At 39.1% G+C, this 17,081-nt stretch overlaps 1 protein-coding gene across 3 annotated transcripts; it reads right to left on the bottom strand.

Annotated features, from left to right (window-relative positions):
- Positions 1-763: 763 nt before the first annotated feature.
- LOX (lysyl oxidase) lies at positions 764-15,604 on the bottom strand. Of its 3 annotated transcripts, XM_072957814.1 has the most exons (8): positions 15,588-15,604; positions 14,446-15,357; positions 13,987-14,095; positions 12,754-12,891; positions 11,353-11,509; positions 7,971-8,066; positions 7,503-7,618; positions 764-4,354 (listed from the first exon to the last, which is right to left on the bottom strand). In XM_072957814.1, exons 2-8 carry the CDS (start codon positions 15,080-15,082, stop codon positions 4,348-4,350), a joined length of 1,260 nt encoding a protein of 419 aa, XP_072813915.1. In that variant the 5' UTR covers positions 15,083-15,357; positions 15,588-15,604; the 3' UTR covers positions 764-4,347. The 3 variants fall into 3 exon arrangements, with proteins under 3 accessions (XP_072813915.1, XP_072813913.1, XP_006216570.3); XM_072957812.1 differs by lacking the exon at positions 15,588-15,604 and having other exon boundaries at positions 14,446-15,457; XM_006216508.4 differs by lacking the exons at positions 764-4,354; positions 15,588-15,604 and having other exon boundaries at positions 7,499-7,618; positions 14,446-15,457.
- Between the last annotated feature and the right edge of the window lie 1,477 nt (positions 15,605-17,081).

Here is a 17,081-nt window from a genome sequence, read left to right as displayed (position 1 = left end):
ACTTAAGGCAGTCAAGCTTTCTAGCAGAAGGAAAGACCTGCCTTCCTCTGTCTTTGGTTAATGAGGTAATAATAATGAGCAGTACCTATAACACTGAACACTGATGAGATGAAGGAAATCATCTTTTACACCAATAACAAAAGCATATTTTGCCTTGAACAGGTGAGAAAAGCAGGAAATTGGTGGTTCCAAGTATCACTGATACTCTACAGCTCACATCTGCAAACTGCCAGCCACAAGCAAGAGCTCCTAAAGGTGAATTGTCTTTGTGGGTTATACTCTTTCAAATTGTCCCCCCAAAACACTTGCCCACAGTTTGGGGCCTGTTTGTCCTTTCAGGTTACCAGCTTGCAGGTTAATCTGGCACATGTTTAAATAAGAATTACTATGATAGCAATGTTTGTCTTCATTTAATTTGTAGTTTGAGTTGTGTCCCCTGGATATATATATGCTCATGTATATTTCTTATAAATGCTAATCAAAACTGAGAGTGGTTATTCTCACAGTGCCTGCTCTGCATCCTTGGAAGTAGTTGGTAATGACAAAAGGTTAGGATCCATTCATGTGTAATGGTTTCTTTTTAAAACATCAGCTAGATTTTTATCCATCATAGACAAGTTTCAAGTCATGTGCATTTGCTAAATAATTTGTTAATACAAAAGGCAATTAAGCAAAACCACCAACCATACACATGGCTATAAGATTTTAACCTAAAATGAAATTCATATCATTTTTTTATATGTAACAACAAATGACCACTATAGACACTTGAAATCATTTATTCAAGGCATTTTTACATAATCTTGCATACTATAGGCATATAATAAAAAGAATGTGAGAGTATAAAGAAGAATATAAAGCCAGTGTCTGGGCATTTAAAATAAGAGCTCTTCAAAAAAGTTAAAAATGTTTTACAACTAGAATTCCTGAAAAAATTTGGGAGAAACTAACACTTCATTAAAAACATTACAATACCAAATCACATGTTAGTTAGTTCATAGCGAGCAGTTATATATTAAATGTATATATCCTATGAGCTAAGACTTAACACATTTTACATTCAAGTTGAAATAGTTCAGCACCATTTTGGCTAGAAGGATAAATGAAATGCTTTAAGTGTTCAAAAGTGGCCCAGGGCTTTTGGTAGCTGGGAATGAAATATAGCTATTGATTGAATACATTGATTGTGAATATGAATTCTAAACAAAAAATATAGAAAAAGGTAATTTTTACTTATCAATTATTATACTGTTAGTATCAAAACAACTTATTTTCAAAACAAAATCTCTTCTGACCAGAAATTCAATATTTTAACACCATTTGGTAAGATAGATTCTTAGTGCTATGATAATTTTTGTGAACTGCATTTCCTCTAGAATCTGAATATTGGGAATGTTTATGAGTGTGATTATTTCCTATGAGGTTTCAAAGAGAAGAAAAATTTGTTGTTCATTATTAAAAATAATGCCTAGTGACTAATTGGATGATAGCAGTTGTGAATAAAATTATGTAAAAATATAAAGATTTCCTGAAAAAAGGCAAGTTATGGATGTGTAAATTATGGTACTTTTGGGAGACTGCATCCTGACCTCAAAGGTCAAGACATCTTAGTACAGACTGTGGTCTGAATAATGAAGAACTAATATGGCATGTGGAAGGCTCACTAAGTTATCTTCCCATTTAGCCCGTTTTTTCACAGTCTATTTGTATAAAAACCAGTCTCTTCAGTACTCAACATTCTTTGTATCATTTGTACTTCTTATTTAAGAGATTTTTTATTTAGAGACTGGATTATGTTTTTACTTTATTAATGGATAAATTTTACCAGCTAATCATTATCTGTGAGTCTTGGTGGTTATTCAGAGAAGAGATACCTTGAGGTTCAAAAATATTGAGTGTTAAATCAATACTTGTAAGTTACTTGAGAGTGTCTGGGTGATTGGAGGGTGGGGCAGGAATATTTATATAAAGAATAAGTAAGAATCTTTACCCTCTTAATTGAAACTAATTTTTTCCAAAATGAGCCAAATAGTATGTGTTATATTTAAAAGGCAGACATTTCAGGGACTGGAAATATAGTTTTAATTATTAATAACACATACATGCATATAACTATTCATTTTTAACTTATTTTTAATAAAATATGATCATGAAAATCAAGAGTGCTTAAAATAGATATTTTTTAGACATGTAATTATTACATTAAGAATGAAATGAGGTGAACCTAATGGGTGGTAATGATATTTTGAATACTTACTGAGGTTAGGGACAGTCTCTTTCATATCCCAGTGCCTAGTATGTGAGTGTCTGGCATATATTAGGCCCTCAAATGATGATAGATGGACAGACAGATGGAAGACCCATGGAATGATAGTAAATATATCTTCTCACATGTATCCAAAGGCCATGATATTGGCTAGTTTTTAGTACAGGGGTAGGACTCTTAATGAAATCATAATCTTAAATCTGTAGATGCCAGTCTGGCTCAGTATTAATACTGACAGTAGTTTTGTTTTTTAAAAAAGCAAGTATATTAAAATATCTCTATTAGAAAAGATTACAGTTTAAGAGGATCATTCTACAATCTTAAAACTAAAGACAACTTAAGGCAAAGAGGTACATCAGAGAAGCTATTCCATAGCTCAGATACTAGCTCAGTCAAAGTTCTGGTTTCTATCAAGCTGTCTGTATTGTCTTTTGGTAAGTGTGTGCCCTGGTAGATGAGGATCATCTGGCCGGCTGTATCTGCCCATGATGACTGTCCATCTCTAGCCCCTCTTCCCGTGCTAGGCACTAGTGAGTGCAGAATGATTACTAGTTGTTGGTGTTGACTTTACAACTCTATGATATATAATACAGGGATGCCAACTCACTTTCCAATTCTATCTAATGTGTCCTGGCACTGGAAATACCTTGCTTGAGATTTTAATACTAGTTAATGGAGGAAAACTTCTTAAGCATCACTAACTTAAAAGTGTAACTTGATTTCTTTCTGTACCTTTCAAATCTAGGAAAAAGAGAAATTCTCCAAATTCTGTTGTGGCACATGGTTTCACAGTTTAAAATAAAATCACAGCTGTCTCATTATGCAACACAGTCCTTGATTTTACAGAAAGTTTTTTTTTCCCTTATTCACCAACACCTCAAGTATGTAATGCTATGTGCTTTGCTAATTTGTATTATATTTCAGACACACATGAAAAAACCATGTATGACTGATTCCTAGATGACCTAGGATAGTGTTCCCATATCCATATATATTATGTCATCTATTCTAGATAATTTAAAAAGTTTTAGACTACTTCATTTTAAAGCTGAACATTTAAAAATTGTAAAAAAGTTGAAGATCCTAAAGATATTTTTCATTAACTTTTCTAAGTATTTTAGAGACAGTTGTGGTTTGGGAGACTTGTTTGTATGATTTTTACGTCAGCAAGGAAATTTTTTCGGCTAACAGTTTAATATACTTAAATCCATATTATCTCTGGATGTATCACATCTATCATCAGAATGACTTTCCCATTGACACGGTTGTCCTACGTATAGCACTCCCTAGAATAATAATTTTAAGAATGCCATTTACAAGGTCTCTGCCCATAGGAAAATTAAAGAGTAGAGGGGAGCATCACCAAACATCAGACAAGAGTTGGGCAGCTCAGTTACTTAATTCATCCCAAAACAAAAGCTGACTTAAGTCAGGATGAAATTGTACACTTGACAGAAAGAAAGAGTTTATCTACTGATTTTAAAATGTAAACATAAATTTTATATAGGGATGTAAGTATCTGAATACATATATTGCAATTTCTCTGCTATATAGTAATACTTCTTGACACCAATGGTAATGTGTTTGTTCCTTCCTCAGCACCAAATGCGTCCATGTCTATTTAAACAGTAGGAGCCTCATTTCTGCAGTAATCTATGATAGGACATATATAAGCCAGTTACTATTACGGTTCACTGAAGTTTCAGAACTTTAGAAAATTCTCAGTTTAGAGTAATTTTGATTCATTCATTGAAATATTTTTCCCTTTTGCACTATAACTTCAAAGGAGCATAAGAAATTTGAATTTTTTTTGAAAGAGCCAAGTGAGCAGTTACAGAATTGAAACACTGTGTTAATTCACAAAGTAATGTGAATAAAAATATTAAAAATTTCCCAAATAATGCCGATTTAAATGTTCAAAATCCAGTTATGCACTTTGTCATAAAATAGTCCAAACAAAAATTCCTTTGTTGTTTTCTGTTCTCTCTTTAAAAATACATAAATCCTACTGAAGTTAATCTATTTTTCCCACTTCAGAACACCAGGCACTGATTTATCCATTGGGAATTTTGGCTTGCTTTCTAATACCTAGATTAAGAAAACAAAATGAGACAAGTTATTAACCTTAGATAATACCATGAATGAGTACAGCAGACAACTTTAAAGTCAGCCTTTTAAAAAATATGTAGCAACAGTCACCTTTGTGAAATTATCTGTTAATACATTATTTTCATATTGATTTGAAGAAAGTCACTATGTCAGTAGCAGAAAGTGTATGCCTGATACCTACAGACTTGATGTTTAGAGTTAAAAGTAACACCCTCTGAAATAATCCAAAGTAAAGCAGGATCTGCAGGAGTAGTGGCCTCGTTCAGCTGAGTTCACTCCATGGAGCAAGTGTGGCATGTCTGCCAAGTAGCAGGTTCATGGCCTCTGCACCATCCTGCACTAGTCCTTTCCCAGCATGATTTTGGATGTAGAATGTTGCATCAATAGGCAAACTGGGTCAAAGCCAATAAATCAAAGAGTCTATTTATATTGTGATCATAGATCCCCATCAAATGAGAATCACTTATTTCTAAATCATAAACCATCAGTTTCCAAATGTTAATTTCTGTGAGAAGAAAACTTAATCATGGTATCTTAGAACTGAACTGAGCCACAGTCACCTGGTTCATATGTTTTGTTTACAATGAGGAAAATGAGGGAGAGAGAATACATCAAAGGCACACACTTTCTTACTGGGTGGTTTTTACACACCAATAGAATGCTATCAAATATTTGATTAGCATGAAAAACAGCGGGTAAACTAAGAGATGCTCTGTCTTTAGGAGTTAAAAAAAAAAAGTACAGTAATGTTACCAAGGGAAGCACACATACCCTGCTGCTTACAGAGCCACAGACTGACCACATGGCTTTAGGCACGATACACTCCCTACTCAAGAAACTTCACAGACTCCCCATGGCCTTTAGGATGAAGTTCCAACTTTTTATCTTGCTCTTCAATGTTCTCTTTGATCTGGTCCTAACTTTTCCATCCTTTTTGCCCATATCTTAACTCCATGAAAATTACTCCTTAGCCAGACTAGAAGACATGCTTTTTGAAACATGCCCTGCAATTTCTTCTTGCCATGCAGTTGCTGGTGTGTTGACTCCTCCCAACGTGCCCTTCCTTAACTCTCCCCAGTGCAGTCCTCCTCAGCCCTCGAGGCTTAAATGCTGTCCTAAAGCCACTCCTGGATCACAGCCAGAGGAAATCGCTCCTTCCTTTGAAGTCTGATCCCTAGCAAGGGAGGCCGGAAGTGAAAGTGAAAATATAAGAAGCTGGCACCACTCTCTGGAAAGGTGAAGGTTTCTTTCTTAAATAAGCCAAAGTTTCTGTACTACCCATTATTTTCACTCATAGGTAAGTGTGAGCTTGTTATTTTATTACAAATCACTAACTATGGGTCCTTTCACTTTCTCATATTTTCATCTTATCAGTATTTCTCATTAAAATTTTATATCAACCATTCTTGAATTTTTATAGTCAGTAATAACTGGTTAAAAAAATGAGACTCTATACTGAAACAAAAAATAACAATTTTTATTTGTTCTACATATCTGGCAATATCCAATTCAATGGATTCTACTGATGAAAAGCAAGACACATTCTATGCAGTGATAGAATCACCTCTCCAGACCTTTTCCTCATAGGAGGTCAGGAGTTATACCTGGGAGTCACCTAGCTTATCTTAGCAGAGGTCCTCCTGTTTCGACTGCATTTTACTATACCCTCTCCATGGAATTTTCATATTGTATCAAAAACAGAGTGTCAACAAATAAATGAACAAAGAATGAATGAATAAATTAAGGAATTATGAAAATTAAGAAAAATTAATTATTCCATGTATTTTAAATTATTTTAGCTTAAGTTACACTGCTCTTCTGGGGATTTTCAGTTTTACTGTGATCAGCCATAAACTCAGTCAAGTTTTCTGGATTGCAGGCATGTTCAGAAGAATATGTTTGATAACCTTTCAGTGCCACACCTTGGCTATCATAGACTACTGTCTCTAATGCTGTCATGACACTTGAAAAGCACAGGCTTTGCTTCTCTATGAAGTAAGGAAAGGCTCCCCTCCAAGGTGAATGCAGCCCAGGCCACGTGGCTCTGTGCATGGAGTATGGGCTGCTGTAAATTCCACCTTTCCCCTGGCTGGCAGCTCCAGTAGTGGGCAAAACAACATGCACAAGCAGGTAAGTTTATATCACCTGGGGGAAGCCCGCAAACTACAAGTTCATATGCAGCAACCATTGTCCTGGTTTGTGGATCAGGGAGAAGTTTCTATTAATTTTAGGTTTCTAGTGTACAGGAAACCCTTCTGCATGATCCAGAGACATGCGTGCCTCTCCCACATCACAACAAAGCTGATGTGTGTCCAGTATCACTCTAGTGGCATTCCCATCGTTGGGACAGTATCACTCACAGGTGGCATACGTAGTTAGAATCTATAACCCAGCAGCCCTAGAGCAGGCAGTGTTTAAGGGGTCAGGGTGGGACAGAGACAAGCAGGCAAAACTACCCAACTCTCTTTAATTATCCTCATCAAAGCATCAACCCTGTAATATTTATGTGCTGAGTTTCCTTCTACGATTTCATTCAAAGACAAATTTTAGGACTAGGAAAATTATGAAGCCACCTCCACATACCCCTCCTTTTGCAGGAATTTCCCTAGTACTTGCAGTGGTAGAACTCAGATATGTGAAATCTTGATTTCTACAGAACAAGTGATCTGACCTCATCAGTTGCACACTTTAAGGTAATGATTTTCAAACTGTACTTTGAAGAAATCTAGGAAATTCTTCAGGGCTCCTTCATGGACTATGAGGAAGAGGCAGGACACCCAACTCTCTGGGCTCCCACAAGGTCACCCACAGTGCATGTTGCATATTTCACAGATTTGGCCACCACACAGGCTTTGGTGGGTAAACAGTGTGTTCTGTGTGTATGCCTTGCCTTGAGAACCAAGTTTTAGGGTGATAAAAACCTGAGTACACCTCCTCCCCCATTCTCTAGCATTATCAAAAAAAAGATCAGCTCAAATTATGTAATAGTTCAGACTCTACCATTTTCTACCTTTGGCCTGTTTTACAGGGAGGCTGCAGGAGTAGTAAAAACAAATGTGTATGATGCTTATTAATGAACTAAAACACGTTGTGAAGAGAATTACTTAGCTATGCAAATAGGACTCACGGTGAAATTGTGCAGCCCGAGGCATATGCATGATGTCCTGTGTAGCGAATTTCACAGCGGACAACATTGTTGGAATAGTCCGACTCAGGCACCAGGTAGCTGGGATTCACACTGACCTAGGCAACAAAAACATCATCTGTGTTTCCGATTTCATCAGCAGTGTTTACTGGTTAATTTTTTCCTATTTCCACAGGGCTAGAACGGAGGCAGTGCTTCAACTAAATCAAGCAGGGAGAGTGTGTAAGTTCACCTCTGGAGAAATTATCAAAGGAGGCTGTATATATTTTCCCCTGAAGTTCTTTCAGCTAATTTGTTTTATATTTCTAGTTGATTTAAGAAAAAAAGTTATACATCTGGAGGATGTATAATTGCTTGCAGGACCATGATTAATTACCATTTGACTCCAGAGAAGGGGCCCATTGAATTGCAGTTGAAATAAATTATAGATGTATATTCAAAGGTCTCTACCTTTAAAATGTAGTTTCCAGGTTTTACATCTGTAATATCAATCCATTGGCAGTCTATGTCTGCATTATAGGTATCATAGCAGCCAGGACTCAACCCCTAAAACACATAAAATTCAAAAATTAAAAAGATGGTATATGGTTAGTGTATGCTAAAGAATATGCTTATTATTTGCAAATTAAATTTTAAGTTAGTACTTACAAGAGTTTGACATAAAACTATACTTATATTGCATCTCCTTTGAGAAGTATATATTACTCAGCCTTATAGCACCTCCAGCTAAAAAAAATACAGGACTAATATAAGTAGTAGTACATCTCACTTCTTAAAAGTGTCATAAATCACTAGTGATAAATACAATCTTAAGTGACAAAATAGGCCTCCACCAAAATTCTTGAATAATACCAGTTCAGGAATAAAGGCCATGTAATAATCAGCTTGGCTCAAATGTCCTTTTCTCAGTGTAACTCTCCCCAATTTCTCTTCTTGGAAATTATCTTCCCATGCTCTGAATGCCCATGACACTCAGTTTGTGTATAGATTTTATGGTATTTATCCTTCTCTGCTCTATAGTAAAATCATACTATTTAAGAATATATCTAACTAGAGATTGTAAGCGCCTTAAGGAGGGAGTCTATATTGCATTTTTGAATAGCTAACATTTATGAAGTATGTAGTATGTTCCAGAATCGACTTTAAACATGTTACATATATAAATTCAGTTCTCACAACTATATGAGACAGGAGCTGTTATTATCCCCATTTTACAAATGAGCACACTTTGGCACTATAAGGTCAAATAACTCACCCAAGAATATACAGCTAGTAAGGGGCTGAGCTGGTTTTGGGTTTAGGCATTTGGGGTCCAGGGTCCCTGTTCTTAACTGCCACACCATAGTCTTCCTCATACTGTCACTGAAATATTTTGTTGTATTAAAGGGATAAACGTATGCTTCAATGAATGAATGCCACATCACTCTACCTGCTAAGATACTCACTTCAGTAAGTAAATGAGTACCTTCTACAGGCTGGGAGGAGAAAAACACCACTAAAGTATGGTCCTTAGTCTCCAGAAAGTTAGTCTGGAGAAATTTGCTCAAATTGGAGTCTGTAGGTATATTCTTGGTTCCATTAGTTCTTCATGAGAAGTTTTAACTGTTGTATTTTCATTACTGATAGTAATCAAAGTAAATAAAAAAGAACAAGCTAGAATCATTTAAACTCAATACTGCCATTTAATTTCAGTGCCCCAGATCACCTTGGTTACCAGAGAGATGGCAGAATCATCTAAAGCATGTTCTACCAGTGCTGGTTTGCCTGTGGCTTGATTTGGGAAGGAGAGAGAAGTGTGCTCTCACACAGCACATAGTATTACAGATGGGCCAAACTCACAAAGTACCTGTGCCACAGCAGTAAGAACCATATTCTCATTTTGGTCCATAGCAACTTATGATCAGTCATTAACCATATGTTGAGTAGTAAACATATTATGAAGAATTTTCCGTTTCTGATTTCCAGCACATAATTCTAATTCTGGCACATAGTAAGTGTTATCTATTATTATTAGATAATAATAAGTGTGTGCTGTTATTATTGTTGCTACTGCTGTTACCTCTGCCACCTTCATAGCACTGTAAAGGATTCATTAGATTAGATATCTGTCTAAGGCTGGTTTAAATAATGCTACAAAGCTTATCTTACCTTCAGATGAACAAAAAAGCTTTAAAGAATTCTGAAATTAGCCCTCTACCTTATTCAGGTTGCAGAATTTAAGTATAAGCTTTGATTATTTGAACTAGCAAACAAGAGCTTTTCAAGGCAGTAAGCAGAAAGGCATTTCACGTATTCAAACTTTAAAAACTTAAAAAATGTAGAACCTTAGCCAAGGCTGTGTAAATTAACTCTTTGGTTTTAGCAAAACTTAACTTTACTACATAAATTAATGAGGATGATGTAACTGTTTCTAGTTTTGTATATATTTAATATGTAAATTTATTATGTAAGAACTTACATGAAAGTATAAATATAAGGAAGTTACATCTAGTTTTATATTTGGATACATTTAAAGAATATAATACAGTTAATCTAAGTCAACACTGGGGCTCTGTAAGTTTTTTTTTTTTTTTCCTTTAAATGAAGCCTATCTTCGAAGAAACACAGATCTAGTGAAAATCACAACTACATAAATAACTTGTAGTGTACGACCTAGTCAATAAGGGTTAAGTGGGATAAAAATGGAGGATAATTAACAAGAAAGCTACCATATAAAGTGAAGTGGGGTCACCCTCTAGGAATTGGAGGACTCACATGCTATAAACACTTATAATATTAAATTCAAATATTTTAGCAGTGATCTGCCCAGAGTGCCTCTTTTTCTAAATGAAAAGAATAAACTCCAGGTCCCAGGTAGGTACTGAGGGATTTGGGGATCCCTGAGTGAAAAGGGAATCTTTATACACACATACGTATAATGGTGCATTACATCTTCTTTTGCTTAAGGAACATGTGCTGTCCCAGGGCAAGAGGAATTGAATCTCTTCCCCTTCAAATTGCTATGATGTTCTAAGCTCAGAGAAAGAAGCAACAGTAACATTTAGATCACCAGAAAGCTTCCTGCCACAGCCCTGGAATTTGCTTCACAAGATGCCAACTGCTGATCCCTTTGTACCCTGAGTTATGTACATTCACTACTCCTTGCCAAGATTTCCACTGGAGTAAAATTATAATGTCCTTTTACAAATTAGGGTTCCTTATGGAAATACTGGCACAGCTTTTAACTGACACACATTTTCCCATTATAAGACACAGGAACTGCTTAGTTCAGCACTATTTTAAAAAATCCATCCAAAGGACATCTGACATCAATTATACTGTAGGTTTAAATAAAATATGTATGCGTAGAGAAAGAAACTGTGTCCTTCTACTCTTCTTTGCATGATTAAAAGAGACATTTTTTGAAGTGCTTTTTAAAAAACTTTGTCCTTTTGCTAATCCCAATCACTATTCTATTTTTAGCTTAATAGGTGGAGGGAGGAGTAGTTTTGCACAAAATAGATATCTTTTCTACAGCTACTTACCAATCGAGGTAAAGAATACAGAATGAGTGCAGGTACTGGAAACCATTCAGATTTTTTTCAGATAAACTACTGCTTTTCATTGTGGAATATATAACAAGTATGCACATTGACTTTCTGTGATGATGAAATACTTTCAAAGTAATTTGGATCATCAAGCCATCACTTTCCTTTTCCCAATAATTTACCACCTAAACTAGATGACCTCGTAAATAAAATAGTTTTTAAAAAAGACAGGCAGGAGGAAAGACGATAGAAGACGGTTTTCTCTATGAAGCCTGCGGGTTCCTGATTTCAGGACGCTGTCCTACCTGTGTGTGTGCAGTACATGCAAATCTCCTGTGGTAGCCGTAGTCACAGGAGGTGTCCTCAAGACAGAAACTTGCTTTGTGGCCTTCAGCCACTCTCCTCTGGGTGCTGGCATCAAGCAGGTCATAGTGGCTGAATTCATCCATGCTGTGGTAATGTCTAATGTCCCACACAACACAGAAGCAGTGGTCAGTAACATACAGAGAAAGCAGTGAGGATTCTAGATGGCTTCCCACATTTGTTTTCACATCAAAATTGAGCTCTGGTTGATCTTCTTAGACCCAGATTCATGCCAGATATCTTTTTTCCCCCAGGACAAAAATCTTTCAATATTGTAGAGCTTTAACTTTGCGACTAAGAAAAAAAGATTTTTTGAGTATTTTGCTTTCTATTATACCCTGTTTTATCTTTGTCTCTTGAAGAGAGATAGACAATAAATTATCTTTGTTTAAGTGAAACTTGCCATATGTCCTCTAGTATATCTCCTTTGGCTGCGACTACTGATGTTTCATTCCAAAAAAGAAGAGTACATGACTCTTGGGAGGTTTCTGGGAAATTTTTAAAACTTGTGTTCTCACATATTTAAAATCTTTTACTTCTATGCAAAGGAGAAATAAAGGCATGTTTTATCTACCACTATTATTTAACTAATATAAGCTTTTATTAGAAATAAAATAATTCTATTTTATCAGCAAATTAGGTGCTCACATCTACTTTTCTCATTTCACTAATGTGAAGGTGAAAAGCTATTCATCTGACATAAGGAAAGAACAAGGAGAAATGGCTAAAACTGCAGAAAGTTTAAGGGCACACAAAAGGGCTCAGAAAGTTTAAGGGCACACAACAGGATCTCCTGGCAATAAACACAGAGGCAAGTTACCAAGTCAAACTATAGAATTACCTTATGTGAAAATATTTAAATTTAGGACAAAACAAGCAACTACCTTGGGCTTGGTACAGTCCTTTTAAAAGATAGAGGTAGATCCTTCTCAGTTCACAGAGTATATCATCTACATCTTTCTTTGAGAATGGTATCTGAATCCTTTTCATAATGTGTGGTATTTATTAGGTGCTAACTAACTATAGATGATCTTGACAGTAATCGGCTTGTTTAAAAATCTTACCCATAGTATTTTGGAATAAAATTCTAGTGAAGCCAATTGCTGTATCTTATCAACAGTATTAATAAACTGGGTTTAGAGTTTCTAGTGTAGAAGATAACAGGACACAGTAGTTGATGTGTTATCTTAAAGATAGATTTCCTTGATTATGTCAAATTACATTGAAAATTCTAAAGATAAATAACAGCAATTTTCTCCCTTTGTGTTAGAATCTGTCATATCAAGAATCACGTGTGAAATGAAAAAGCCACTTCAAAGTACCCAAGAGGGCCATCCACTTACTGGTGACAGCTGTGCCATTCCCAGGAATATCTTGGTCGGCTTGGTAAGAAATCTGATGTCCCTTGGTTTTTCACTCTTTGGGGAAATCTTAGCAGTACCCTGTGATCATAATCTCTGACATCTGCCCTGTATGCTGTGCTGTGATTTTGAAAAAAGAAACATTATTATTTTCACAGAATGTTAACTAAAGACAAAACTACAGGCAAAACATTTCCATTTTATAATGGCAGCTACTCCCTTCCCCCAACTAGGCTTTCAGTGCCAGGGGACCAGGGCATTTTGCCTTAGTTTTTTTTTCTTAAAGAATTAACTAGCATGTAAAGTGGGGGAGTAACTCTAAACAAGTACACCCAGATTAGAGAAATAATTTAGTAACTATCTTTAAAACAATGGCATTACTGTAATATAGGGAGTACAATGGTATGAGTGATGCAAGACTCAAGAATGAAAATGATGAGCTTGGATTTCTTCTTTTAGACAGTTATAAGGGGGTCAAAGTGGAAGAAATTTACGAAGTAAACAAGCATTACTCTTTTTTGTTTCTAATATATTTTGAGTAAATATATATTCAAATCCTATTGATGACCTTATTTTACATTAAAAAAATTTTTATGTGTCCTATCAAAACATCTTTTGCTCCCTCTGCTGGTTTCCCAGCAGTAAACTCAGAGAATTCCATTCCCTAAATTGCTAAGATTTTATTTTAGGAATAATGCAAAAACAAAACTCTTGCTCATGCTCTTATTCTGGATGAAGTAATACCAAAACAACTAATGGTGGCTTCAAACAAAAAAAGGAAACCTTGTTGGGTGCCACACTGCCAAAATGGGCCCCAGTCTTTTAAGGGGGTATTAAGTTCTTCCATTACAATATTTTTTCCACATTATTGTACAGTAATTTAATAGAACGTTATTGGAAAACAGTTGGCTCCAGAGTTTAAGGATCCTGGAAAAAGAATAGGTGACCCCCACTTTCCAGGAGAAGGGATTTGCTTCATTTCCCTGACTTGTGCCCCAGTTTCAAAGCCAGAAGCCACAGAAATCTTCAAAATTTTAACCCTCCATCTAGGTCAGCATGCCCAGATCACGTCCCACTTCCCAGCTCTTGTCCCACTTTGCAACATTTGTCTGCACAGAACAAGAGCGGTCAGAATCAGGCACTCGGGCAGCCCCCACAACCCCTCCCCCCGGAACCAAGACAGGGGAGCTGGGCCGAGGCGATCCCAGCTGGTACCTGGCCAAGCAGTTTTCCTCCGCAGCGCATCTCAGGTTGTACATGGCCATCTTTTGCACATACGTGGACGCCTGGATATAGTAGGGATCAGGCACCAGGTCTGGGAGACCTAAATGTCAGCAGGAGATGGGCATAACTGTGAGACAACTCAGCGGCCTCCACCCTGGCTCTGGGTCCCTCCATGTCCCTCACCCCTCAGCCTTTACCCAACCAGACTGCAGTGTTGGGCTGCGGGCAGCAGGAGAATGGGGACGCCTAGGGCTGCAAAGTAATGAGGAAAAGAAGCAGGAGGGGCCAGGCACGCGGTTTGCACCAGATTCCTGGGCTGCCTCTGCAGGCGCAGGGGGAGGGATGGGATGTGCATGGACTAAGGCCTGCCGCGCCCAGGCAGCCACGTCGGGGAGCCACAGGATTGGGGAAGGGGTGTGCGGTTGTTTCCGGTGACTTGGGGGTGCTTACCATACTGGAAGTAGCCAGTGCCATATCCGGGACGGTACCTGCTCCCAGGACGGGGCCTTTCGTACGTGTCGTAGTAGTTGTAATAGGGGTTGTCGTCGGTGTACTTGTAGGGGTTGTACGGGTCGTCGCCCACCATGCCATCCACGTCCACGCGGCTGGGCTGTCTCAGGTTACTGAGCGTTGGGAGCTCTCCCGGCGCCGTCTGGTTACCGGCGCGCGAGGCCTCAGCGTCGCGGGCCCCAGACGTCGAGTAGCCAGCTTGGAACCAGTGGCGGGCAGCGGGCCTCGGGCGGCCGGCGGTGGCTCCAGATGAGCCAGCCGTCCGCGCCCGCGCCGCCGCCGTGCGGTTGTTGCGGAGCAGCAGGATTGGCGTGCGCAGCTGCGGGGCAGTAGCATTGGCGGCGCCCGGGGCGGTGGCGCCCGGGTCCCGTCGGCGCTGCGGCTGGTACTGAGAGCCCAAGCTCAGCAGGCTGAACACCTGCCCGTTGTTCTCCCATTGGATCCTCTGGCGCCAGGCGCCCGGAGGCGCCGGCGGCTCACGAGGGGGCTGCTGCTGGCCGGCGGCCGGCGGGGCGCAGCGCACGAGTGCGCAGAGCTGCAGCGGCCCGAGGAGAAGTGCGGTCCAGGCGAAGCGCATCGCTCCCTTTGCCGGATTGTCCCCACTCCAGAAGGACGTAGCTCGCAGAAAAGAGAAACCGGGCTCAAATCACGTGAAGGAGGGAGAAATCTTCAACCGGGGAGTCAGGCTGAGCGCGTGGTATCTCAGTCCCCACCAAGCAGTGCCAAGGGTAGGCTGCAGACCCTCTCCAGTAAAGGCGGCTGCTGGGACGTGGCACTCGCCTCTCTCCTCTTTCTCAGTCTTTCTGGGAGGCGATGGGGAGCGGCGCGGCGGCCCCGGCGAACGGGCAGTGTCTGGAGTGAAGGAAGGAGGAGAGATTTTAAACTTTCTGGCACATTTGCAAAGTTACACAAGCCGTTCTGGCCCGGCCGCCCCTCCGCTATTTGTTCACGTAATGTGATTGGAAACGTGCAAGGCGGACAGCTCCTCGCCTCTGCCCCTCCCTCCCCTCCCCGTCTTGCCCTCCTCCCCCCAGACACGTTGCACAGGGAGCGTTAAGGGGAAAGAACAAAACGGAACACACATCCTGAGACACACTCTGCTTAATCTGGGGCGAACATGCAGGAATTTCAAAAGACTCAGACAGGCTAAGGCAGCCAGGCCATGGGGCGACGCCAAAATATGCATGAAGAAAAATGCTATTAGGTCACCAGCCCTGGAGAGGCGGAAAGTCGGGAGGTGGGGAGGGTGCTGGGGGCGAGAGTCGGGGCGGGGGGATGGGGGGCAGAGTGAGGATTGTGACTAACGTTTATCTGTAAGGAGTTAACCACACAAATTTCCCAATGCACACTCCTCGCTTTTATGGGAAGCGCCCTCAGCAAATAATCCCCAGGATATCAAATTTTGTTTTTTCTGTGTGTAGGTAATATGAGAAATGGGTTACAAATTTATTTCCTACAATGAATATTTTAATAACCAAAAGTGAAATATTACAGGAAACAAAGCCAGCTAATGCTGAAGTGATGAATAAACCTGTCTCTCTTCAAAATGCCGGCCTGATTTGTACTTTGGATAGAAGTGGAGACCTATCTTTCATTTCCACAGTGTCTAGCAGGAGGTTTCAGTAAAGGGGGCTAAAGCAAGTCTGCGTAAGAGAGCACTCAGAAGGCAGCTTCAAGTAAGCGTTTCATCTGACTTTTTTCTCTTCATGCACTAATAAAGAGGTTTGATCGGATTTAAAAAAAAATTAGGTCACCATTTGTTAAATGTTGGAAAGTCAGTAAAGAATCCTATGGTGTTTGATTGATCTTCCAATCTAAACAAAGAGGTTGCTGAAGAAAAAGCCTTGGGTTTCAGATTTTGGTAAAGAGAAAGGAGTGGGAGTGGCTAGAAGAGAAGGCTGTGGATAGGAGGTAGGTAATGCTGACTGGAAAGAGATACTTAATGGGCCAGTTATCACATACCATTCAGGGTTTGGGCAGTGCTGGAAACATTTCAAAGAAAAAAAATTAACAGCTTGATCTGAAAGTATGACTCAAAACCAGGTTTGATTAACCTCATCAGTGTTGCTCTCTGTCTCTCCATGTTTAATCCCCACGTTTTGTGGTGTGGTGAATGTCTGCTAATTTGACTACTCAACACCCATTTCACTTTTTTTTTTTCTGTTAATAACAGCTGTGTTTCCCTTTTGGAAACTTCCCCTACTTCAAGCAGTGGTCCTGAGATTCAAGCACAACTAATGGAATCATCCCCCTAGAATTCAGATCTTTAGTAGAAATACACAAGGGTCAGAAATGTTGGAACCCACTCTTTCCACTACTAAAGAAAGTTTCTATGAGTTCTTGCTATGCAGATTCTGAGACAGGAAGAGGGCAGGGCACAGCCATTCAAGGAATGCCACAGCAAATTAACCTCAAAATGGTGAAAGATTCAACCCCTAGTAGGCCTTGAGGCTCAGGATGGTGAGAGATTTAACTTCTAGTAGATCTTGAGCTTCATTATACGCCTAATGTAATATATTAACATGGTGAATAACACACCAACAGGCACCATGGCAGTCCCAAGGCTAGCCACAAAA

This window comes from Vicugna pacos, chromosome 3 (genome assembly GCF_048564905.1).
Source record: "Vicugna pacos chromosome 3, VicPac4, whole genome shotgun sequence".
Classification (NCBI taxonomy): Eukaryota; Metazoa; Chordata; class Mammalia; order Artiodactyla; family Camelidae; genus Vicugna; species Vicugna pacos.
The sequence above is the reverse complement of the archived record's forward strand: the minus strand, read 5'-3'. Positions and strand labels throughout refer to the sequence as shown.

Bases quoted from the DNA above. Each gene is read 5' to 3' on its own strand.
- LOX (XM_072957814.1), bottom strand. From the start codon at position 15,082: ATGCGCTTCGCCTGGACCGCACTTCTCCTCGGGCCGCTGCAGCTCTGC. The intron at 12,892-13,986 runs GTACCAGCTGGG...TCAAAATCACAG, and splicing joins GAGGAAAACTGCTTGGCCAG to CACAGCATACAGGGCAGATG. The intron at 7,619-7,970 runs GTAGAGACCTTT...TTTGTTGCCTAG, and splicing joins CTGGAAACTACATTTTAAAG to GTCAGTGTGAATCCCAGCTA.